Source organism: Garra rufa, chromosome 11 (assembly GCF_049309525.1).
Source record: "Garra rufa chromosome 11, GarRuf1.0, whole genome shotgun sequence".
Taxonomy (NCBI): domain Eukaryota; kingdom Metazoa; phylum Chordata; class Actinopteri; order Cypriniformes; family Cyprinidae; genus Garra; species Garra rufa.
In genome coordinates, this window is record NC_133371.1 from 5,134,219 (window position 1) to 5,160,244 (window position 26,026).

The 26,026-nt window shown below is 36.5% G+C and overlaps 1 protein-coding gene across 1 annotated transcript; it reads right to left on the reverse strand.

The window, feature by feature from the left end:
• Positions 1–1,456: 1,456 nt before the first annotated feature.
• On the reverse strand, positions 1,457–25,276 carry baz1b (bromodomain adjacent to zinc finger domain, 1B). Its single transcript, XM_073850018.1, has 18 exons — positions 24,619–25,276; positions 22,654–22,770; positions 18,856–19,000; positions 18,238–18,430; positions 17,759–18,078; positions 17,485–17,670; positions 14,829–16,311; positions 13,196–13,474; positions 11,585–11,705; positions 11,264–11,362; positions 10,978–11,155; positions 9,782–9,967; positions 8,155–8,302; positions 6,558–6,705; positions 6,351–6,457; positions 4,874–5,124; positions 4,651–4,757; positions 1,457–3,138 (listed from the first exon to the last, which is right to left on the reverse strand). Exons 1-18 carry the CDS (start codon positions 24,735–24,737, stop codon positions 2,475–2,477), a joined length of 4,851 nt encoding a protein of 1,616 aa, XP_073706119.1. The 5' UTR covers positions 24,738–25,276; the 3' UTR covers positions 1,457–2,474.
• Positions 25,277–26,026: the final 750 nt, after the last annotated feature.

Below are 26,026 nucleotides of genomic sequence, written 5' to 3' on the forward strand. Positions count from 1 at the left end.
ACAGAATGACTGAAATAGCCTTCTCTTAAGGACACACATAATTCCTTAAAACACGTGTCGGTTTTGAAACAAAGCCCAAGTATGACCATCTATTAAGACTTTTATGATTCAGGTGAGAGAAACTGGAGGGGATTAGAAAGCATGACAAATCTTGGACATTGTACAATGTTTTTATTAAAAAGTAAAGAAATTACACAAAAGAAAAAAAAAACACTATCGGTCCCCAAATTGACCAGGCCCTCCCTCCCTGCCCCTTGCTTTTATATAACACAAGATTTTACAACTGGCAGTGACACTGAAGGGGTCTTTAAAAAGAAAGCACTTTCAGAAAACTGAATGAAGTCTTAGGAAATCTGTGAGTGCAAAAAAAAGGGTAAGGATATCCCTAAAGTTTAGTTTTCGCTACCAGTCCGTGGAGCTATAAATACATATGAAAACAGCTCTGACCACCTCTAGTACCTCCTAACTGAAAGAAAGCATTTACATCTGAGAGACAATTTGCTTTCAAAGCCCATGAATCTTAAAAAAAAAAAAAAAGGTACATACAGTTTGGTTTCCGCCTGTATTTTACTGATGGAAAACAGGTCATGTGATGAACAATTTGCAATAAGGGGTTTATGAAAAAGGTACTAAAAATGGATACAAAGAAATTATATCAAGCCCAAAGAACAAGCAGGTTATGAGAGTGACCTCACTTTCAAATTAAAGCAGAAATCTCCATTAAATATGAGTTTTAATTGAGAATACAGCCCTGAGCAGCACATCTGCTGTGGACAAACAGATCTACACTGGAAAAAACACTTTTCTTACTTATTTTGTCTTGTTTCCAGCCAAAATTATCTAAAAATTCTTAAATCAAAAGATTTTCTAGAGGAGTAAAAATTCTTGTTTTCAAAGTCAAAATTAAGTGAGTTTTTGCTTAGAACAAACTAAATCTGCCAATGGGGTAAGAAAAATCATCTTGTATTCTGATTAAAATGAGATTTTTTTTTTTTTTTTACCCCACTGGGAGATTATTTGGCTTGTTCTAAGCAAAAACTAACTTAATTTTGACTTTCTGAAAACAAGAAAATAATTTACTCTTCTAGAAAATCCTTCTTGATTTAAGAATTTTTAGAAAATTAGGCTGGAAACGAGACAAAAAAAAAAATCTTAAATCAAGAAGGATTTTATAGAAGAGTAAAAATTATTTTCTTGTTTTCAGAAAAAGTCAAAATTAAGTGAGTTTTTGTTTAGAACAAGCCAAATAATCTGCCAATGAGGTAAGAAAAATAAAATCTAATTTCAATCAGAATACAAGATTTTTCTTACCCCATTGGCAGATTATTTGGCTTGTTTCAAGAAAAAAAAAAAACGACTTTTTTTCTGAAAACTAACATTTTTTACTTGTCTAAAAAAAAAAATCCTTCTTGATTTAAATTTTTTTTTTTTTTTTTTTTTTTTTTTTTTTTTTAGATATTTTGCCTGTAAAAAAGACAAAAAAAAAAATCTAAGAAAAGCTTTTTTTTTTAGTGCATCTTAAACAGACCTTCGTGGCTACGATCAAAAAACAAAATATAAGTTTTTCTTTTTATTTTACATATTAATATTAAAAAAAGAAAAGATAGTCATTTTGATGAACGAATGCACTAAACCAATCGGTGTCCATCAGATCCTAGAATTTCACTTGAGTGTTTCCAGAAACAAGATGTAGGTCTGACTTTACCATCTTGATTTTAGGTTCAGTGCATCTCTGCAAGGTCTTTAGTGGGGATATAACATTCAATTGTCAGTTTCAGACCAAGGGGTGCGTTTCTTTCGAAGACCACTGTAGTAGACTGCCACCTACTGGTTTCCAGGGAATAAGAGCAGCATGAGGTTTGACATTAAACAGGTTGAGAGTTGTTTAACCAAACTTGAGGATGGCAGTTTTTATTGTAAGATGGACAAACGACTAACTCTGGTGGCACATTTGAAAATAAAGACTTTTAGTTTAATGTCCTACCACCATGGGGGTTTAGTGCCAATTAAACAGCTCTTACGAGACACAGACATTGAAAGAGCCTAGTTGTGGACGGTCACTGGGTAATTCATTTGAAAGGTCTATGCACTTTACAGGCTGGCTTTTACAGCAGAAGTCATTAAAGTGAGACGTGGCTTGGCTGTGTATCTGCAACCCAATTACAATTCTCCTTTTTTATTTTTGTGTTTTGTAGGACAAACATCAAATGAAAAAGTCTTAAGAGCTCAAAGAGATGACATCTTTTTTTTTCCAATGCAAATCTTCAGGTTGAAAAAACCAAGTGTCACCATTATTAATCAACTTACAAATATAAATCAGTTTTCTCCGATATTAACATAAAAACTTCCAAAAAAAGTAAAATAAACAGAAACATCTACATCGGTGAGCGAGGGTTCTGCCCGATTTCGCCTTCTGATTAATAAGGAGGGGGTACGAAAACCAATACAAAGAAGACAAAAAAGCACCCTGGTCTTTATGAGCGTTTGAGCCTCTTGGAATGTCGCTGGACGCCCGAATCCTCGTCGCTGCTGGCCTCCTTGTCCTCCTTCGCACCGCGTGCAGTCCGTCTCAATCCAGTTCTCTTGCTGTCCCTCTCATTGTCGCTGTCCTGCTCGCGATAATCCTTCCGATTTGTCCGCTTGCTCTTCCTTTTCACCGACTCGTCCTCCTCTTCTTCATCGTCGTCTTCCTCGCTATCGCTGTTGGCTTGGTTTCGTTTGGTCTTCCTTCGTCTAGAGTCGCGTTCACCAGCTCTCCCCTGCTTCCCGTTTTGTATTTTCTTCCTGCCCTCCTCTTCTTCCTCCTCCTCATCATCGTCGTCGTCGTCGTCGTCATCATCATCATCGGAGTGAGCGGTTGGGCGTTTGCGCGTTCGGCGCCGCAAGTAGCCAACCCCAGGGAGGCTCTTCTGCAGGAGCTCGACGAACGCCTGCTCTGTGCGAGTCATGCAGGTCAGGACGTTGCTGTTGGGCTGATTGTATTCCTCTGCGTTTGAGAAAATGAGCTTCACATCCTCCAGGAAGTCGCTGGTGCTGTGGTACTGGGAGGATTTGAACTTGTCCTGCATGGTGGTGAAGTCCATCGGGCTGCTGATGATGTCCTGATAATCCTCGGCTTCTTCAGCTGAAACGGGTTCCCTGGATGACAAGAGAAAGTACAGGAAAGAGTTATGTCTTCACAACTTTCAATGATCTCCTCAGCTTAACAGATTCACCACTAAAAAGATCAGTAAAATTTTTAAATGTTTTTTTTTTTCTTCAAAGAATTCTTATATGCTCATCAAGACTGCATTTACTTGATCTAAAAAGTAATGTGGTGAAATATTATTAGAGTTTAAAATAATGGTGCTCTATATTAATGTTTGAAAATATAATTTATTCCTTCACCGTCACATGATTCTTCAAAAATTATCAGTGTTGGAAACAGTTGTGCTGCTTAAGTTTTAGTTTGGAACCTGTGATCCTTTTAAAGATTCTTAATGAATTACTCAAAATATAAATATTTTCTAACAATATATACTAAACAGATAGTCTTTGCTATCATTTCTTAATTTGTGACCCTGGACCACAAAACCAGTCTTAAATCGCTGGGGTATATTTGTAGCAATAGCCAAAATTACATGGTATGGGTCAAAATTATTGATTTTTCTTTTATGCCAAAAATCATTAGGAAATTAAGTAAAGATCATGTTCCGTGAAGATTTTTTGTAAAATTCCTACTATAAATATATCCAAATGTAATTTTTGATTAGTAATATGCATTAAGAACTTAATTTGGACAACTTTAAAGGTGATTTTCTCAGTCTTTTGATATTTTGCACCCTCAGATTCCAGATTTTCAAATAGATGTATCTCGGCCAAATATTGTGCTATCCTAACAAACCATACATCAATAGAAAGCTTATTTATTGGGCTTTCATACATCTCAGTTTTGTCAAATTTAACCTAATGACTGGTTTTGTGGTCCAGGGTCACATTTAACACATCCTTGGTGAATAAAAGTATTAATTTCTTTAAAAAAATATATATATTACAATTATTTCTGAAGGATCATGTGACACTGAAGACTGGAGTAATGATGCTGAAAACTCAGCTTTGTATGCCAGGAATAAATTACATTTTAAAATATGTTCACAAAGAAAACAGTTAAATTGAAACAAAATTACACAATATTACATTTCTGTATTTTTGATAAAATAAATTCACCCTTGATGGGCATAAGCATCTTTAGAAACCATTAACAATCTTAATGATCGCAAACTGTGTTAATGATCACCAAATAGCATATACAGCCAAATAGTTATACATCCATTTTCTTTTACTTTATCACAAAATGTAACTTACATTTACTCACATAAGGTAATACAAATAATTCTATACAAGCAAATCATGCAGTTTAGATAACCCTAACGCGGTAAAACGTACATTATATTATCGACCAGCTCTAATATGCTAAATGCAACTTGGAATGTAGACATTGAGATATTATAAACATTATTAAACATTAAGACATTGGCAAGCAGCCTTTAAGCAAGAGTTAACAAAACAATCTAAACAACTTTTGAAATTATAAAAAAAAAAGAAAATATGAGACCAATTGTAATTAAATACATCTGCAAAAATCAGTCACAACATCTTGTGAGGGTGTACCTGAAGGGCCAGCTGTGTCTGTATTTTATCAGCTTCTGAAGGATCTCCTCACATTTCTCCAGCTCAACAGCTTGTTTCTTCGATACATGTCTGGAGCTCTGTCGGACCTGCTCACGATCAAGAACACTTAGTCATGATTAGGCACCATAAAGGAGTGTTTCCTATTATGCTCGTTAAGAAATTAAACGTTCTTTTCTGAATACACATCTTTTGTTTTACTCACCAGCTCATCGATGTCCGCAGGGCTGCTAGGTGCAGCTCGTGACTTGGGTGATTGTTTGGGAGCAGGTTTAGGATCTGGTCTGGTAGAAGATCTGACAGCAGGTTTTGGATCTGGCTTGGAAGCAGATCTGGATGAAGATCTTGAATCTGGCTTGTAAGCAGGTTTGGCACTAGGAGGTAAATGCTTCTTCTGCGGTGGTTTACTCTGCACTTTGGGCTTCGAAGATGACTTCGCCTTCTTCCTAGGTCTCACTGTGACAAGCAAACAAACAGTCAAAATTAGAATTTGTGCTGACATTTATAAGACCGTTTCAAGCCCTTATTCATGCTGCAGTATGATCAACAAGGTAGTTGATCTCCTTTGTCTCCTGAAATGTTCTTGTGAAAAAATAAGTATACAATATTTATATAAAAAATAAATAAATAAATATAAATATATAGGCTTATTTGAAACCTTAAAAGTAGACTTTACTTGCATTTTAATACGTTTTAGAGAATAAAATGTCACAATTTGGTTGAATTAATGTTACATTGTCATTCAATGCAACAATATTTATGTAAAAGTTCAAACAAGTTTATTCTGACTCGTGCATATTAAAATATATAAATGAATAAGGGAGCATATTAAATTTTATTATTTTAAATGAGTAAAAAATTCTTTGATAAATGGGCAAAACCTAGGATGGTGGCAAATTAAACTAATGAAATATATAGATGAAAATAATTAGTCTTTTAATACGTAATAAATAATTTTGTCAGGCATATTTAGAAGAAAAATCTGTTACACTGAATGACATTTTAGTGGCCATCTTCTGTAAATTAAGGAAAAACGTATGATATTTATTTTGCTCAGAAAAACAAATGCAATGAAATTAAACAGTTATATATATATATATATATATATATATATATATATATATATATGTGTGTGTATATATATATATTTTTTTTTTTGAAAAACTACTATTTAAAGCAGTATTACACTACTTGTCCTGCTTAAACCCTTTTACGTCTTTGATATGACCCTGGACCACAAAACCAGTCATAAGGGTGCATTTTTAGAAATATGAAAGCAGAATATCACCTGAAATCTGAATAAGCTTAGGATAGGACAATATTTGGCTGAGATACAATTCTGGAATCTGAGGGTGCAAAAAATAAATTCTAAATATTAAGAAATATTGCCTTTGAAGTTGTCCAAATGAAGTTCCTCAGTAATGCATATTACTAATCAAAAAAATATTTTTGAAACATTTATGGATACATGATGGAACATGATCTTTACCTTAATTTCCTAATGATAAAATAAATAAAAAAAAATGTTAACAGTTTTTTTTTTATATAATTGACCTATACAATGTATTTTGGCTACAAATATACCCATGCTACTTAATGTTTTTGTTGTCCAGGGTCACAAATTAAATGCTCCCCCCGCACCCCAATGAAAACGGTGTATCAGTTTTCAAAGCGACACTCACAGCTGTGGCCCGTATCCCTGTATTCTTCTTCTGATTCGTCCTCGTCAGAATCCTCTTCATCTTCCTCATCTGAATCCTCCTCTTCCTCAGTGTCCTCATTATAGTTTCTGCAAACAGAAATGTGAGTATATTAGTTGAAAAAAAAATTATATTTATTTTGTGAATCTAAAGGAGTGTCCAAAAGAGGCCCAGTGTGTGTGTTTTTACCTTCCCCTAGAGCTGCGTCGGGCGATGGTTGGCTGACAGGCTGGACAGAGCCACTCACCCTCCGGTATACGGTACAGTGCCGGCCGCAGGCAGAACAGATGGAAGGCTTTATTGCACTCATCACACAGAATCAACTGATCATCCTCTCCTACTGAGAAACACAATCATAAACCAGATCAATTACATGTTAAATCTTCCTGTTACCATGCAGCACTTCCTCTTGTGTGCTGCTCACATTACAGCAACAGCTGAGGTTTGAACCTTAGACATTCTCACTTTGATGGTCATCCAGTCCCTTGTGTACCTCAATTCATATTTCATACTCGAAAGGTGTAAAGTAGCTACTCTCTGCGGTCTGAAGGTTGTTTCACACTATGGTGGATGGACCTTGAAATACATTTTTGTACATTACGTTAAATGCATCAATCTAAGACATAGAGAAGCAGATATTTTCAATTACAAAACCGTGGAAGGCCGCTACAGTTCATGTGAAACACTGAACATGACCGTTCAAGAGTTAGAACACACTTAAAGTGTTTTATAAACCAAGATAAAGTGGGCCAACATCAGGGCTGCTCGTTTATGGCACCAAAAAAAAAATTACAATTATTTGTCAATATTGTAATCATGATTTAACACGATTTTGACTGGGTCCAAAACTTTGTCAGTGATCAATTTAAAGATACACAAATGGAGAAGAAAAAAAAAAAAAACACTAAGACTATGCAACATGGAATTTCGTTGACAAAATAAAACAAGACTAAAATGCATCTAAAAGTAAAAACTTGACCAAAAACCTCTATTTTTGGAGACTAAATGTAATTGCGGGCTGCTTTACATGCCTCTACTATGCAAGTTTTTGTGTGTGGTTGCCAGATAACAAGAATGCAAATCCACAAATCAGAGAATCAAATCATGAGATCTCGACTATATTATTTGCGATTGCGCCTGCTGAATAAATGAACTTACTAAACCGCGGTTGTTTTAATGGAGATTAAAATTGCAATTTTGGAATTACTATTGTTATAATATTTTTTGTTTGACCAGTTTTCATAATGTGGACAGAGAGAGTGCATAAGTCTTTGGCATTGATTTATATAATAAAAAGCCTATAATAAATCAGTACACTAGATAAAATAAACCATGTATGAGTCCACATTCTATTGATTTGTGTTTACTGGTGAAAGTGCAACACCTAAAACGCAGAAGTAAATTTCTCATATGACAACAATCCTTACGATTATAATTGAGCAAAAATCATTATCAGTTTAACCATTATTCAGTATGAAGATTTCATTGACTAAAACACTCATACATTTCATTGACTTAAACAAAAACCAGACTAAATATGATAACTTAAATGTACATTTGAGTAAAAATAAGACTAAGAATAAAAATGACTTCCAAATTAATTAAACTAATTGCTAAATTGTCAAGTTTTCATTGACTAAAACTAGACTAAAATACTTTAGAATTTATTAGACTAAAACTAAAAAGGATAAATATGATAAAAAAAACATTTAACACGGGACTAAGACCAATACTAAAATTGAAAATGGATGATAAAAGTGAACATTAGTACCTTCATGTGTCTCACCTTTCCTGCGGCACACCTTACAGCGAGCGTTCTCCGCAGACATATCCCACTTGATGCAGGCGTCCAGCATGCCGAGCAGAACGTGCATTCGAGAGAAAGTCTGAGCTTCACGAACAGCAGCTTTCCACTTCTCTACCGCTGTTGCTACCTAGAAATTAAAAATGTAAAATGTTTAGTCTGGTGTGAATGTGAATACACATATACACCCACAATTTAAAAGTCTGGGCTCAGTAAGAAATTGTAACTTTTATTTGGCAAGGATCAGATTATGTGAGCAGTCATACTAAGCCAGAAGTGAGCAGGGAGTGGGAAATGGTCAAACTGGAGCAGAGTAATTATTAAATGCTTGGAGCGTGGAGAAAAAAAACAAAAAAAAACCTTCAGTCTCCACAAAAACACAGCACAGCTGTTTTTAAGAATTGATGCTTTTTGGTCAATTAAATCCAGTCTTGGTGTCTTTTGCTAATACTAATACAAGTAAATGATTCTTTTCCCTTTTATTTCCACTTGTTCATTCAGTGCCTACAATGTTTACTTCACATCAAAGACGTGTCTTAACCTCTTTTTGCCATTTTGGAATACCTGAATTTAAAACAGTGCCCTACTCAAATACATTGGGGTAACTTGACAAATTGTGTCATTTCACAGAAAATACCCTAAATTTTAACACACGGGAGGAATAATTTATATGTTTTTATTGTATGTTAACAAATAACGTTTAACGTTTTTATAAGAAAGTCTGTTTTTTAAGATCTGTTTGGCCCATCGTCCTGCAGAAAGTTTCTTTTGATTTCACTGGGTGCAAGTAAATGAGAGAAAAAAAAAAAAATTGTAACATTGATTTAAAAGTTGAGGTTTATTTGAATGGAGGCAATATGTCCTTTAGGTGTCTTCATTTTGCAAGATAAGGTATACCTGAATTCAAAAAGTGTCCCATGCCCATATACATTGGGCTGAATGGACAAAAATTGTCTGATTGTACACAAAACACCGTAAATCTTAACACATGGGTGGAATATTTCTTAATTATTATTGTATTTGTTCACAATTCATAGTTTCCCAACTCTGCATTGAGCTAGTGCGTAGTTGATTATGTCTCTTTGGACAGATCTGATTGGGAGCTTTTCAGAAATATGACATTATGTGATGACAATCGCCTGTCAATGCAAATGTGTTAAGGCAAAACTAGTAGAAACCACACCATTCAACTCCATCGCACGCATTGATGGTTCCATCTACAATATATTGCAATGCCGTGTAGCCGTACAAGCTCACAGAAAAATAAGCATAGTCTCATTTTAAAGATAACCAAATTCAAACCTTATTATCTTATGTTATGTAACAAATGCTAAAATGCTGCATGTATTCTGAAAGTTCAGATTGTAAGCTTTCAAAAGATACTATATGCGTCTACATTTGTGCTCCAACACAATATAAAAAAAGAAAAAAAAAAAGAAAAGTATTACGAGCTTAAGGGGTTAATGTCTCTTTGTTTTTAGTCATATTTAAATCTTAAAGCAATTTGTCCTATATTATATATTTTTTGAGAATCATGAGATGTTAGTATCTTGACACACCACTGACCACACACACACACACACACACACACACACACTCACACACTCACCCTGGCCTCTTCAGCCAATCTCTTCTGATCATCCACTTCCTCTGTTGTTGTGCTCTCCTCTCCTCCTGTCTTCTTTTTCTTCTTCTGTTTGGGAGCCATGAAGCCCTGCAGAAATTTTTTGATCACGCTCTCTTGCAGGGTGATCACACACTCCCCAAAATCCTGTAGTTTCTCCAAGTCACGCACCTAAAAACACAAGTGTAAGATCAGGTGAATCAAAGTGGTTCAAATCCTGCCACAAGAAATTTAAGGTAACTATGAGATAATCTGTTTTTCTCAAGTGTACATGAGTTTTTTTTCCCTTTCCACCACAGTGGATGCATAAAGGCCCATATTTCATATTAAAAGACATAGGCTAGTTTTGACAAATTACTGTCAAAAATGAATCATAATAGTATAATATATTATGATAAAATCTTAGACCTTTCTAGCAATGTAGGCTTTATTATTGGCTGCATGCATGTTGACAAGTAACAGTTTTTTTAATCAAACAAAACCATTATTTTCTAATTATTACACTAATTATAATTACTGTTATATGTATTCTTAAATGTTTTTTAAATTACTAATATTTCTCATTTTAAGATTTTTATTTAGCAAAAATAAAGATTACCAATTATTATTATCAGTATATACACAAAATTAAGCCAAATCATGCACCCCTACAAACACACACTTTATATATGGGTCAAAGATGTAAGAGAGTTTTTCAAAAAAAATATATTAAAAAGTTGTTTAATTTAATTGCATTTTTGAAAAAGAATACTTATTTTTTTCCCTAATTAACGTAAGACACCCACTAAAATGTCATTCATTGTAACAATCTTGTCAGTCATATTTACAACAAAAATCAATTAAATATTAAAAGGCAAATTTCTTTCACCCCAAATACTAATTAGTTGTAATTCTACATTTAAAATATGCCAGTATCCTAGGTTTTGCCCATTTGCCATTTTTACTCATTTAAAACAAATTAAAACAAACAAAATCATCTTTGTAAATTTATTTTGACGTGGACATCTTAACATCTTTGACCCAAATCCTTTTTGCTAATTTGGTTAAAAAACGTATTTTAAAATCATACACTACAAAAATACGAAATTCAAAAACAGTGGCATATTGATGTATTGAACTGTGGGCTAACCGTACTGTTGCATCTCTAGTGCCCACCCTATGTAGGTCTTAATGTCTCTCACCCTCTCCTCAAATTCAGACGTATCCTCCATGTGTCCCAGGCCTCCTTTCTGCAGACGAGAGGCTACCTCGATAATGTCACTGCGCAAGAATGTAAGCAGCTCCTGGTATCCGTCGCAGGTCTTCAGACCTGGGTTACCCTTCTTCGTCAGATGGATGGAATGCAAGATTTCCTGGTAACTAAAAGAAAGACACTTAATTTGAATACCTTTTAACACAAACGGAAAGCAAGTAAGGTGTGAAAATATCCATCTTCAGGAGGAAGAAGATGAGTGTGTCTATACTCACTTAACCTGGAGCCTGAGTTTGAGTTCACTTTCTCTTACTCCCTGAGGGTGGAGACTTTCTATTAGTTCATCGAGGTCTTTTTGTGAATCACACACAAACCTGGGGAAACAATTTAAGAATAAGCATTTGTGTTGCCGCCCAATACTCATGTCCTAATCCACGGAACTGTAAATCTTCATTACAACTCATTTTTTCTTCTTGGAATTCTTTCCTACCAAACAATGCATAGTCTTATACAAAAAGAGCTTTGAGTCACAAATTACTAAAAGGCTGATTTCCCAGACACCAACGACACAACTGGGAATTTGGAAGAACGCTTACCAGAGGTTTTGGCCTTGTTTGGGCACAGTGGTCTCAATGCAGGTCTCAGGCACTGGTGCCCCCTGCTGGCCATTTTCATTAGAAGTGCTGACAATGCTGCCCTCATCCTCTTTCTCTCCATCTGAGAAAACCAGAAACAGACACTTACAAACATGTTTATTAATCTGAATACCAGCATTTGTTTCTGTAAATTATACATTCCCATATTTGATCTGAAAACACATTTACTTATTTTTATATCGATTAATCTAAAAAATATTAAAATATTTAAAAATATTAGGTATTTAGTCGTTTAAGGATATTTTTCAAATTATCTGCCAATGGGGTAAGAACAAGAATAATCTTGTTTCCATTTGCATTAAGATTATTTTTCTTGTTTTAGGTAAAATGCACTAAATTTACATTCCAAAACACTCAAAAATAATTTTTGCAGCGTAAATGAATGAATGAGGTATTTAAACATCACTTATGGTCTCCTCCCCCTTTTTAAAGTATAAGAAACTCTGGGTTTACCGAATAAAACCTGCTCCTGACCAGGTTAGGTTCACAGAGTAAGTTACCAAGGTAGCATAAGTTACTTTTCTTTCAGAAACAGGTTTGACTTACCCTGCTTTCTCAGGTTTGACAAACCTACCATTCTGAAACGGAAAACCCAGAGTTTCTCATTTCATGGTTGACATACTCAGTTTTTACTTAACCGCTTTTCTGAAACGGGCCCCATATGGTTTTATTGCACAAAACTGTTGAAATATATAATGTATAAACAATCGAGCTAATGTACATCACGCTTTACAACAAAGGCCTGCAGAGAGTGCCAATGAACTCTCAATTGTTTTTACACTTCACTGCGATTTAATCCGTGTTTAATATTGACTAAACAACATTGAAGTCAAATGTCCACTTAATCTTTAATATTTGGTCATATCTTTACCACGGAAATGCTATAGTCACAGTAATTTAATGAATACGTGGACATCAAAACGCTTGAACTTTTATTTTGAAATTGCGATAAACACTCAGCAATGAGAAAGACATTGATGTATTCTCCTGAGTTTGCATAGGTTTATAAATGATTTAGCTTACAAACCTGATGAAATGGCGCAAGTTGCGTTCCCAGCTGAACGTTATAATAAACCCAAACTCACAACAATTTGTAGAGATGGAGTTTGAGATAAACACGCGTTAATGACAGTTTCTGTGAACGGAGCTGCTTTGAGACACCTGCATTGCATATATTTAACTGAATCGTAGTGTTTGTGAATTCACAATTATGCTTATGATTAAGTGTTTAATAAATAACGCAGCCTTGGAAAATCTAATAATGCATTTCATGGATTGTCGTCTATGAAATGAGCCACTTCTGGTATTTTGCCTGTTAGTCGATGCAGGCAAAATGAAAGAGGATTTGTAAAAATCGAATAGTTGATTACAATCAGCCCTATTTTTTTTACCATCATTTTACATAAAGGATTTTGCTTGACTACATTGGTTAAATAAAATATTGCACCAAGAATCAAAACAATGGTTGCTTTTATGCACAAAAAGATGCAGCAGACAAAGAGAAAATGGAAAAAGTATATATAGATTATTTTTAATAGGCGGTGGACTAACCGTCCATCTCCTCCTCTTTGTCTTCCTCTGTTGACACCGGCTCCTCTTCAGGAGGAAGAGTGAATGTGTAGTCTATACTCTCATGAACCCATCCCTTCTCGATATACAGGCCAGGAACCACATCAGAGAACAGCCAGTAGCGGTTGTGATTGCGGTCAGTGCCCAGCGGTGTTCTCCTCATCACCAGCTTCGCTTTAGTGACGGCATCCTGGAAGTTTTTCTCTGCTGCGGCTCTCTGCCTCCTGATTCGCTCTTCCTCCGCTTCCTTCTCCATACGCTCTGCAGGAGATGCATAGATATACAATACTAAAAATAAAGTTCCTTTACTTCTTGCATTACATTTATACACATTTAAAGTCTACTTCGCACAAAGTACCTCCTTGACCAATGCAGACAAGTTCAAAGATACTTAATGTTAATTGTAAAGTTAATCTGCTTACCTTTTGGACTAAAGTATCCATTAAAAAAAAGTTACATAACTCTACCAATTCACAAGATTAGCCTTTTTCACACTTCAGTGTTTCTGGCTTCCAGACTGGTGCTTGCAGGGTAAAAGTTCGGAAATCAGTCTATTTTTACAAAATAGATACTATGATACTGATATTTTACTCTACAAAGAGCAAACAGTTCTTCAAAAACTTTGTCTGAGCTTCATCACAAATACTGTTTATTCTATTCTAAATGTTGTCAGATAGAACAGCAAAACTCAAATGTACTGAATTAGGTCTATTTGGTCATATAAATTACAAACAAGTAAAATGTTGTTTCTTTGTTGATTGTATAACAACAACTTGGAAAACATACAAAACAGAAAAGGTAAGAAGCATTATTTGAGCATTCTTATATACTAATATAATAGGTGCAGACCTGTAGCAGAACAAACAATACCCTGATGTTATTTCCGATTTTTGTGAAAATATAGCTAATTGATATGCTGATTTGGTGGTTACCTTTGTTACAAAAAGACTTTCCTCGTTTCCTTTTTCCCTATAACGCTTCAGAAATCATAAATTAAGTTAACTTAATATAAAAATTAATCCTTTGAAAACTAATTTAAAATCAGACATTGCATTACCATGGAACATATATATATATATATCAAAAACATATTACTAAATGGTTTCATTCTTGAATTATAAAAATTTAAGTTTGGAAAGTGCATTTTTTCACTTTTTTTTTTTAATTCAAATAATGGGATAAACACTCATCAACGTTAAAAACTGTTTTGCTGCTAAATATTAACAAAAACCATTAAACATTTTTCAAAAAAAATAAAGTGGAAGTGGAAAATATTTAGCAACATTATAGATGTGGCATTTACTGTCCCCAAAATTTTTGAATGGTAGTGCAAATGTTTCACAACCCATTTCACTGCAAAATGGGGGGGAAAAGTGGGGTTTTCCCCAAGGGTAAAAAATAACCCTTTCACAATTTGCTGCTTTCAGACTCTGTCTTCAGTGTCTCCGTGCCCTACTTTCCAATAGTTCTTTTGGTTTGATTTCTTACACCTCTCCAAGTTATAATTTTCCTCCTATTACTCTTTACAGGCTGGAACACCACTTCAATCCTAACCTTCAAGATGTTCCTTTGAACCTAGTTTCTGGCAAACCGATTTGACTTTCACATCTCTCACCTTTGTTTTGGCGTTCCTGCTCTTCCTTTTCTTTCTTGGCCTGAATGGACATCAGTCGTCTGCTTTTCACTGTGCTGATCATGTCCTCCGGCTCTGGTTCCACTTTGGGGGGGACCTTAGGCATCTCTTTTTTCACATTTGAATCTTTCTTTACCGGTAAATCACTCGCCTGCTCTTTGCGTTTCTGCTTCTCCGCCTTCTTGCGTTCATTGACTTCTTTAAGCGTGGCAAGCCGCTCTCTCCACAGCTCGGCTGACCGCTGCTGCGTGGCCTCCACGTGATCCTCCACCGAATACGTCATGAGGATGCGATGACACAGCGCCAACAGCAGACTGACCTTCTCCTGAGAGGTCAGTTCAAACACTTCTGATGTCTCAAGCTTCTCCAAGAACTCGCTGCTCACCATGTCGTCGTAGCTCGCACCAGGCTGCCAGTCATCTGATCCGCGGGCGCTCTCTTCCTCATGTGCGTCTGACGGCCGCAAACACAAGCGCACCAGCTCGGACACGGAGTGCATGGTCAGAGGAATCTCGGATAGCGGCACGTCCAGTTCACTGTAACCTTCCGCCAGTTCGTCTTGCAGAAGTGTTTGCAGCAACACCACCAGCACACGGTTCAAGTAGAGGAATCCCGACTTCTCTCCAGCTAAAGACTCCATCAGAGCGATGGAAGTGATAGGATACTGGTCATCAGGCATCAGGAGGCCAGCATAGCAGTGAAGGAACTCAGCAACCATGGCTATGTCACCAAAGAGAGTGTTGGGAAGCCCCTCGGGCATGTCGAACAAACGGAACGCCGGCAAGCTCTTGCCTTCGAGCTCCTGGTCTTCATAACGGCGTGACATCTCTCGCCTCATTTGCATCTCTTTCTCTCTCCGCTCTTTGGCTTTCTCACGCAGCTTCTTCTTGACTTCCTGCCGCTTCTGCCGCAGAACGTCCTGTTTCTCCTCCTCGCTCATGAGAGCCCATCTGCGCTTCTGCTCAAGTACTTCCCAGCGTTTCTGCACCAGCTCTTTTAGCTCTTCAGGAAGCCGGCCACGATCTTCCACGGACAGCGTTTTTGCCGCCTTAGACACCAGTGAGGATAGAGTGGACTTCTTGTCTTCTTTGCCTTTATTCTCCTTGTAAAACCGAAGGAGATGTAAGGCCATGGGCGCCAAAGGTTTGCCCAGCTTAGTCGAGCCAGTACTTGAACTTCGGCCTCGCTTTTTTGGACTACCTGCGGTAGGTGGGCTTTTGGCAAGATCCAAAAGGGTCATCTGCTTCATTCTTGGTTTCTTGCCGCTTTTGTCGTCCTTTTTAGAGAGCTTCTGGCCATTGGGAGTTTTGGTGACCCCGCTCTTGCGGCTCTTTTTGGGGTCGGTGGACTTTTTGTCTCCCTGCTTTTTATTTGATTTTGGAGTGCTGAGAATATTTTCCCCATCACATTTCTTAGATGTACCTGAGTTTTTCATTTTTAAAGGAGATCCATTAACTTTCTTCACCTAGACGAAAGAAAACAGGAAAATGTATTAATCCAACAAATATTTAATAAAAGAACATTAATAACTCTCAAAATTCCCATTAATGAATGCAAGATTAACTTCATCCAATTACTAGTCACCACACAGACAAACAAGTATCACATTTACTGGCATGTATCCATACTAAAGTGAATTATTGAAATAAACTAGTTGATTAATTATTTTAAGACATACCAGTTTTGTACCCATGAATTCTGTTCCAAACTAAGGACGCTCATTTTAAACCGTTAACCGTTAAACATTCAGTTAAACAGTTTAAAAAGTATTTCCCGCCCCCCTAGTAATTTATCAAAATATTTTAAAATGTTTGCTGCATGGTTAAAATACGCTACGCGTATAAAATAAAACAAGAGAAAAATATCAGGCTTCATAAATATCAAGTCACATAAATATATAAAGTCTTATTTCATTCAGAAATTGGCCTAATGCTGATGTATACAAACATTATAAATAGGGCTGTCGCGGTTAAAGTAGTTCCCTCGCGGTAATTTTGAGTGGCTCAGATTTTTTTCCTTTCTAACAGTGGAAACAACTACTCCTAGTCATACAACTGTAAAAGGTTTGCTTTTATTTTTGTTCTGTCACAATAAAAAAATCTTTGCACTTTTGTAAATTAAAGAAAAATAGGATACTGATTTCCGCCGTCTTGGCTTAATTAACTGAAACATACTAGACGACTTGATGCACAGTTTTCTCTTTCGTTTTGTTAATTTATTAATTAAGCAAAAAAAAGTCTTGTATAGGCCTATCTTATGTTTTTCTCCGCTGCAGGTGTGTGATGTGACCATTGTGAATCATAATGTTCTGTTGTTTGCTGCTTTTTGCACATGCACTTATGCTTTCTAATTTAATAAAATTCTAATTTAAAACAATCTTGCCAGTTAACGGTTAATGAGCGTCGGTTGGGAGAAATAACCTAAATGAACATCCTTATATCAAACAGTAAACGGCAACATTACTACTACTGAATTATTCTTCAATATAATTGTGCCATGTATTTTTACACTCACGCTCAGATTCCCCCATTGGTAGTTTAGCAATCCATGAACACCCAACTCAATTAGAATCAATTTTCAGTAGACCATGTGAAGTGATGTGAAGTGCGCCTTTATGTTTTGTTAGTATTATACATGCCTGCATATGACTCCAGAGGGTTGGGCTGAGAGGTATGTTCTGGGAATCTTTTTTCTTCTTCCTTTCCCCTTTTACTTTTACCCCCTCACTGTCTTTTCCTGACTCCGCAGTCTTCAGCTTCTTACTGGGTTTACCTTCCGGTGAGCTCATGCTTTTCCTTTTAGCTGATGGATTTTCTGCCAGAAACTAAACAGACAGAAGAGAATCTAATATAATATCAATTTTTAACACAGCAACACATTTTTTGTCCTAAAGCACATTTATGTATCCCCACCTTGTAAGGGTCCAGAAAAAAGTCGTTGAATTTGCTTGGCAGGCTGTACTTTTTCACCAACTCATCTTCAACCACCCAGGGGGCGCTCTCTCCCGAGCCCAACCTCAGAGCGTAGTGTCTGATGAAGTAGCGCATTATTTCTTTGTTGGGAGGCCGCTCAGTTCTGAACAGGCTGTCGACGGGGACGTCACTGATCACTTTGTCCTCATTGACAAGTTTGACATCATACTTGTGGGGCAGAAATTTGGGCATGACCCATTTCTTCTTCTCTTCTTTCATACTGGTTGGGAGTTTTCTGGGTGAGCGGCGGGCCCTATCAGCTACAGACAAAAAAAATAAAAAATACATTATACTTGTAAAGCAAATTTATTGCTTAGATTTATATGCAATCCTGGTTCAATGTATTTATCAGTAATTTAAAAAAAGTTAACTATAAAATATTACAATGATATGCTGAAAGACAAAATGAAGAGACTCACAGAGACTCTCTCTCCTGCTGTCCTCCTCTTTTGACTGTGGCTCCTTCTTCAGATTCTCCTGACTAGCATTCTCTTTATCACTGGATGGAGAATCACAAGCTCCTTCCATCTTTTTCTCCACATTTTCTTCTGGAGGATTCTCCAGTGGATGAATCTTTACCACTTTCACACGCAATGTCTTATCCTTGCCAACCTTACAGAAAGAGAGCAAGAGACAGAATCACCATTTCACATCCATAAAGAGGAAACAGAAGAACCAGAACTTGCATTTTCCATGAGTTATTTTTGCACACATTATTTTTACCAATGTAGGTTTGATCTAAGCCAGGGGTGGCAAACTCTGGTCCTGGAGAGTGCAGTCCTGCAGAGTTCAGCTCCTAGTCACCCTTCAGACCTTGATAAGCTTGTTCAGGTGTGTTTGATTAGGGTTGAACCAAAACTCTGCAGGGCTGTGGCTCTCCAGGACCGACGTTCGCAACCCCTGATCAAAGCAAAAACTATGAAGTGAGTGCGAGTACACAGAAGAAAAATTACACTGTTATAAAAATGTTTTGTTTTAGACAAAACTCTCACCCCACATTCTGTTTATTAGTCCAATTATTAAGACCAAGTACATACCAAGAAGTCACACTCCTCATCCACAGCATACTTGGTGAGAATCTCCACCCAGACCAGATCCACTAGCTTATCGAGAGGTACGGTGTTATGGTGAACAATCTCCAGAACAGGCTTCTCAAACCACACTGGATACTCTTCCTGAAGCCTGCCGAAAATCAAACAAATCAATATTATGGCAACAGAAGTTTAAACTTTTAAACTATGTGATATGGCAACACAACGAAAAAACTTCTCATGTCCATACTGATATATTAAAGAGCCTATATTGTATTTGTCAGCCCTCTTAAATATATGATATTCAACCATTGCAGGGCTTGACTGCCTGATGGCCAGCATGAAAGACTTATTTAGATTCCTCAGATTTTCTTACTGTTAGACCTACCTGAAAACTTATCAAGTGTTGTTTATTGCCTATTTTTTACATTGTATTCATTAGTGGTATTTAAAGTTGTGTTTTGGGCCATCATGCTTAGACAGTATCTGACAAACTAAAACCGACAGCACAATAATGGCTTAATCCCTCCAGCAAGTCGAACCGAAGCCCACACATTAAGGCGATCAGCTCATGATCCGGTGTTTTCTGCACCTCAGAATGGTGCTGTTCACAGAGAATGAATGCAGGGAAATTGGGAACGCGATGGCCATCAGTTAACCTATGCTTTTTCATTTCAGATGATTACAGCATTTCTCTCATTTGTAGCGAGACATGTTTTTGTAAGCCTGTTTTCACTGAAGCTGGAGTTTTCCATCAAAATAAAAGCTCTACTGTAATTTCTGTTAAACTAAAACCTTAAAACTGCAGACAGCTAGCGGTTTAAATGGGTAATGTTACTGTAGTTCAAAAGTAAAACATCTATTTCACTAGGTAAGCAATATTGCAATTTCCCTACTATATGTAAAGCAAAAATAATATACCTATGAAATATTAAGTTATTTTGCAGTACACAATATGGCTACTACTGTCATTGTTGTTATTATTATTATTTTTATAATATTCGAATTTGTTTGGCTTCCTAAGACACCAAGGCAAGGCAAGTTTATTTATATAGCACATTTCATACCAGTGTGAATGTAATTTAGACAGACAGCATATCACAAACAAAAACAGGGTTGAGTCCCTTTTTAAGTTCATGTACAAGTCAATTCACTTTTTCTGACTTAAGAACATGGATTGGACCTCTTAATTTTGAACTCTTAAAGTGCATTAGATAAAACATTTAACCTTTAAAATTGCTCAATTCTTCAGCCGTCTGTTGTCTTTTTTTTTTTTTTTTTTAAATAGTCGCAATAAATATCGTATTGTGGACTTCATATCGCTACATTATAATATTGTGAGATGTTGATATCATTGCATTCCTATTACTGAATGTTTACTTCAATAATTTTATATTAGTGAAGATAGGAATCAAGAATAGTGAAGTTTCATTGGTATGTAAAATATTGATGTTGACAGCCTTATTATAAGATTAGAAAACAAGGTTACAAATACTATTTAAGTCATGAACATTTTGGGCAACTTTCCCACCAAAAGAGAAAGACTAAAAAACTTAATGTAAATATCTGCTAAAAGTGAATAGTGTCAACTTGTAAGCATACAGTGGTATAGAGATGACTTGAAACTGGACGGAAAGTGACAAACATTACCTTACTTTAATTAGGAAAAAACTAAACGAAAAAAAAAATAAAAATACGTTGCTGGCATTTGAAAGGCTTCCTTCGTTGATCCTTTATTTGTGGATGATTCGTGTGAAAACAACCAGTGGGACTTAATACACTTCATGACCAGCAGAGGGAGATAACAAACAGGGGTGAAGAATGAACTGTAAAAATAGCTTCAAAAACACACACTGACCCTTACAGCAGCATAATGCTCTATATGGTCTGTACAGCAAACTGTTCTCTGAGTGTAAGAGTGTCTGGTTGCATAAGCAGCTTATGAGACTAAACTGTTTTCTCCTCGTCACCCACACAGAAAACTGTCTGCGCATCTGTTGAGCAGGTCACATGTTTTCACGAAGTTATCATTTCACAAAGTGGAAAAGCAGAGCCTGATTGATAAAGACTCAAAACAAAAACACACTCTTATTAGATTTGTAGGAAGGTTGAAGGCAAAAGGGCACCAATGAGAAAAGAGAGGTATAGTCATATGACTTTCAACACAACAGCCTGACAACGGTTTAGCTTACAAGGTCTCTGCTATACACAGCAGACAAGCTGGAAAATAAAGGTTGCCTTCACATATTTACCAATTACTGGTTTTGATAAAATTGCAAGAACAATTTTAAGCAAATAAAATAATTAAGCTTGGCACGCCTTTAAAAAAAATTAAATACTACATTGAATACTGTAAATGTTTGATTACATTTATAATTGCAAACTTTTTTTGTATTACAAGTTTTCTAAAATGTTAGGTTTAAATATGCAAATGAGGACTTAATTTGCATACATTTCTAGTACAAAAATCTAAACACTGGATGAAGTCAGTTTCAAAATTCTTGTTTAATTTTTTTTTTACATTTTAAAGTCAAAAGTCTTTACAGAAGGAATTCTGGGCATCTCATTTTGTCACTCCACAATTTAGAAAAACTTTTTTTTTCATAAACTTTTTTGCTATTTTTGGAGGAATAAAATATTGTATTTAATCAAGCAAAATATATATAAACAAATCCCTCTGTAAAAACCTTCAAGATATAGACAGGAATTCAAATGTGAAGATTGGTGTGTCTAAGTGCTACTGAAGTGGAGATTTATTATATTATGGCCCGGTGTAGGACAAAAAAAGTCATTGAGAAAATGGCCTTTAAAAATATGGATTGTAATTGAAATATATGGATCACAAATAGATGATGTGCTATAAAAGAAACAGTTAACAGTGTCTTTTGGATGTTGTTTTCTTTCCACTAGTCTGGAAAAACACTTTATGAACAACCAAAAAGGCCAAAATCTCAAAACAGGTCCATGAAAAAAGAAAAGAAAAAGGAAAACAGTGTTTTTGCCTGCAGTGTCTCCCCTTAATATTCTGAACAAGGTTTTATATATTCTGTTTTCATTTTAATCTTAATTACATTTTTTTTAGTAAACTATAAATGAAATATGCGCTGATTTGCATAGATTTCTAGCACAAAAATCTAAACACTGGATGAAGTCAGTTTCAAAACTCTTGTTTATTTTTTTTTTTTTACATTTTAGAGTCAAATGTTTTTACAGAAGGGATTTTGGGTACCTCATTTTGTCACTCCACAATTTAGAAAAAAAAACTTTTTCCATTGACACATTTTGAGGGAATAAAATATTGTATATAATCAAGCAAATTACATATAAACAAATCCCTCTGTAAAAAAAAAAAAAACAGGATATAGACAGGAATTCAAATGAGAAGTTTGGTGTGTGTAAGTGCTACTGAAGTGGAGATTTATTATATTATGGCCCGGTCATTGAGAAAACAGCCTTTCTGTTTTCACTTTAATCTTAGCTACATTTGATAGTAAACTATAAAATCCCTGCCATCAACTCCAACTATAAAAGTTAAACTAGTTTCTTTTAATATATGACTAAAGCTATAGCAAGCTGCTTACCTACTACTCAGCATTTCTGTGCTTTATACACCTAAAATGCTAGATTAGGCACTGATAGCTTATTACATAGAGACATCCAACAAAAATGCTCAGTAAATCTCTAAATACAGATGAACCCAGAGGCAGAATTAAGATTTTAAGAAGGACACACCTAAATGATGCTGTTGATTCTCTAAGTGCATTCACTCACTCACTAATGCATTGGCTCATTTTTGTTACTTACAGCTCTGTGACCTCCTGTTCTTCTTCCCAAGCCTCTTTATGTGTGAGCTGGCTGCTGCCGGTGCTTTTGCACGTCCATATCCTCTCTGCATACCTGCGTAGTCGAGCTTCATACTCTCTGAACAAGTGTTAAGGACAAAAATTGCACTCAAACAAGTCAATCAAGCGATCTTAGCTCTGCTGTCTGTCATCTGAGAGAGACTTATTTCTAATTAATGCATACGTGTAGCACGGCAGCTCAATAAAGGGCCAGCATGAATACGTTTTTATAATTAAACCAGCATTTTAGAACATGAATTATAACCAAACAGCCACAGTAAAATTACTACAAGTCAACAGAAATTTCAGAGTCAAGATAAAGTGTAAAGGTAATTTTGCATTGTTGACGTGTTGCCTAAATGTGTATCAAAGCATAATTATTAGTGGTCACCTGACACAGGTTTTAAATGCCTGATGCCAGTATAGCAAACAAGAAAGTCACCTTTTTTTAACTGACCCAGCTGTCAGTAGATGCTTAACAAAAGGAAAGCACTTTTCTTAATCAGACAAGCAAAACTTAAATGACAGAGATAATCTCAAAATGGCCAATTATGTGATTAATCATTATATCACCTGATGTATTACTCTGCCCTTACATGTATAAAGCTGTATGACATGAAACTAAACTGTGACTCAAAACTTGATTCAAATACTGATTTATCAAATCTAGAACAAACTTAAACCTAGAACACAAGCTAAATGACTGGAAATCGTCTAGATTTAGACGCTGAGATGGACAAAGCAGGTTTAAAAAGTTTATGCACGTGATTAAATCTTGAAGAACGAGTCAGACAGTTTTCAATTTCCTGCAATCGCTAGCTTTATCATCTGAATAAAACTCCCCTTCATCCTCTCAGCAACACGCCTTCATTCCAAAGGCCCGCCTACAACAGACACAACAGCCAATCAGATGTCTCAAATCCAGAAAGCGCAGCGTGATTGAAAGGCAGTGAACGTTTCTGATTGGCTAGTTTTCTGATTCCGCAACACACACCCGGGTCACTTTCCTTTTTTATACTGTTTACAGAGGCAGGAGTAGTTTCTCTGGAAATCTAGAGCAGAAATATTTTGTGTGGGATAAATAAATAATAAATGATGATAAACAAAAATAGGCTTATCCAGAATTTACAATTTAATCTGTCTAAAGTCACTAAAATTAAACAATTCGCAGATATTAAAACAGCATACACCACAGAACGAATACACTTGGTTGCTGGTACCCTAAAGCTCATCTCCACACATCCTGTCATTCGTGACCAAGTTCACGTGGCGCGGGAAAAGTATCTCGCGCGCAAATGACTTCGCTCAGCAGCTGCACATGAACGCGCGCATTCTCCTCCAGCAGCAGACTGAGCTAAAACTGTACGATCGTAATCACAACTCCCAAGCATAACTCAGTCAACAGATGGTTGGCTTTCCAAGAGCATCAATCTATAAGCTCACATCGCATATGTCCTTATACTGTAAACGAGCGCGCGCTCGTGTGCGTGTTACACAAGATTGAGTCATGGCAGACTGGATGAGAAACTGTTTAGCCAGACGTCACACAACACTGTGCGTCCTGAAGCTAGCTGGCTAACACTAGCTCGCTCTAAAATGCACACAGAGCAACAACCACCCCTCAACAAGACGTATTTCACCACGTTTTAGCACTCAAAATCAGACAAATATAACATTTAGCCCTGTCTTAAGAGTTAACCTCAGCTGGTCTAAACGTCATGGTCACCTTTAGCCGGTTAGCGTTACAATGAGATGAGGCGCGCAAGATGAAAACAATAATAAACGCTTAACTTAAATGAAAACACTGCACTCGCACACGCTCACAGTCCACGATCCGCTTAGGAAACAACAGATTGGTTCTCTTGTGAGGTCGTGTTTGTCTGTTCAATGTTTGCAAGTGGATAGAGTAGGTAGTGAGAAAGGATACTCTTTGTTCCTGAAGGCCTCTTTAGTGTGCTCGATGATGAACACCTCCTCTCCTGGGCCCGGCGGCTCCGACAGTGGCTTAACCAACGGGTACGGCTTCCGGCCTAGTAACGGTGCCATCGCGGGCCTGCTGCGGTCCTGGATCTGTCTGCAAAGTGAACTACTGAACTAAACCTCCACTCAATCTCAGCTTGAACTGAATACGCCGTGAATCCGCGCGTCTCAGCGGCGTAGCATCGGGCTAGGCTAGCGTGCTGTTCTACTGACTTCTATGAAGCGCGTTAAAACTAAATACAAACGAAAGCAACGTTACAGTTCTGTTGATTAGTTACATCTCGCGTGAGAAATCCGTTGGTTTGGGGGAGCCGGTGGAATCATGGTGAAGAGCTGATGAGCGCGTAAGGAGTGAACGGAAGCTCCTGGGTGCCGGGGATGAAAGCGCGAAAGGCGGCCCGTCAGAGCTGGTATGGCGGGCTTTCTTATGCCGCTCAGGTCCGTGCTGTAGTCGATTCTCCAGGCCAAAGCGACGTACCAATCCCCTATCCGCAGAGACTACAGACTGCGTAGATACCGTTCTGAAGGACGTGCTGATTACATAAACAAACAAGAGGGTTTATAGCTGATTGAAAAATGGCGGGAGTTCCTGCTACACCGGCAACAGTCCGTACAACCTCAAAACTCCGTTACCCCGGTAGCAAGCAGCGACGCAAGGATAAGCCCCACCCGTCGCCTCTTACGATTGGCTACTAAAAAACTACGCCACAGACTGAGCTGTTTGATTGGCCGATTGAAACGTCAGTTATACTTACTCCACCTTTTGTCAAAACAACACCCCTCCCATCACAAAATATATATAAGGAGTGTTTAGAAGCGTGGCTAGAGGTCAGCTTATGGTAAATTCGTGGATAATTTCAAAATGACAGTTTGCATATACTTTAGTATTAATAACAGCTATTTTGTTTTTCATTAGAATATCATTGATATGATCAAAATGCATAGCGTTCAGATGAAAGAGGCAGCGGTTGTGGAAATTAAAAGACAATAGAGCGTGCACACGACACTTTTGATCCAATTAAAGAGACAGGCTTGATTAATATGTTAGACAATGGACATTAAAATGTATCGTTTTTCACAGCCACATGTGAAATAATTATGCTTTGTCTCAAATATTTAAATAACGCTAAATTATTAAACCTATATAAACTAATTTAAACACTGTCATGAAATTATATCGTATTATTGGGAATCGACCTGAAAAAAAATTATATGTATAATAGTATCTTATCCTCCTGTATAATTATATATATATATATATATATATATATATATATATATATATATATATCTCAACTCAAATCAAAATTTGACTTTGTTATGAAACAGAGCATCAATTTCATACATGTCCACCG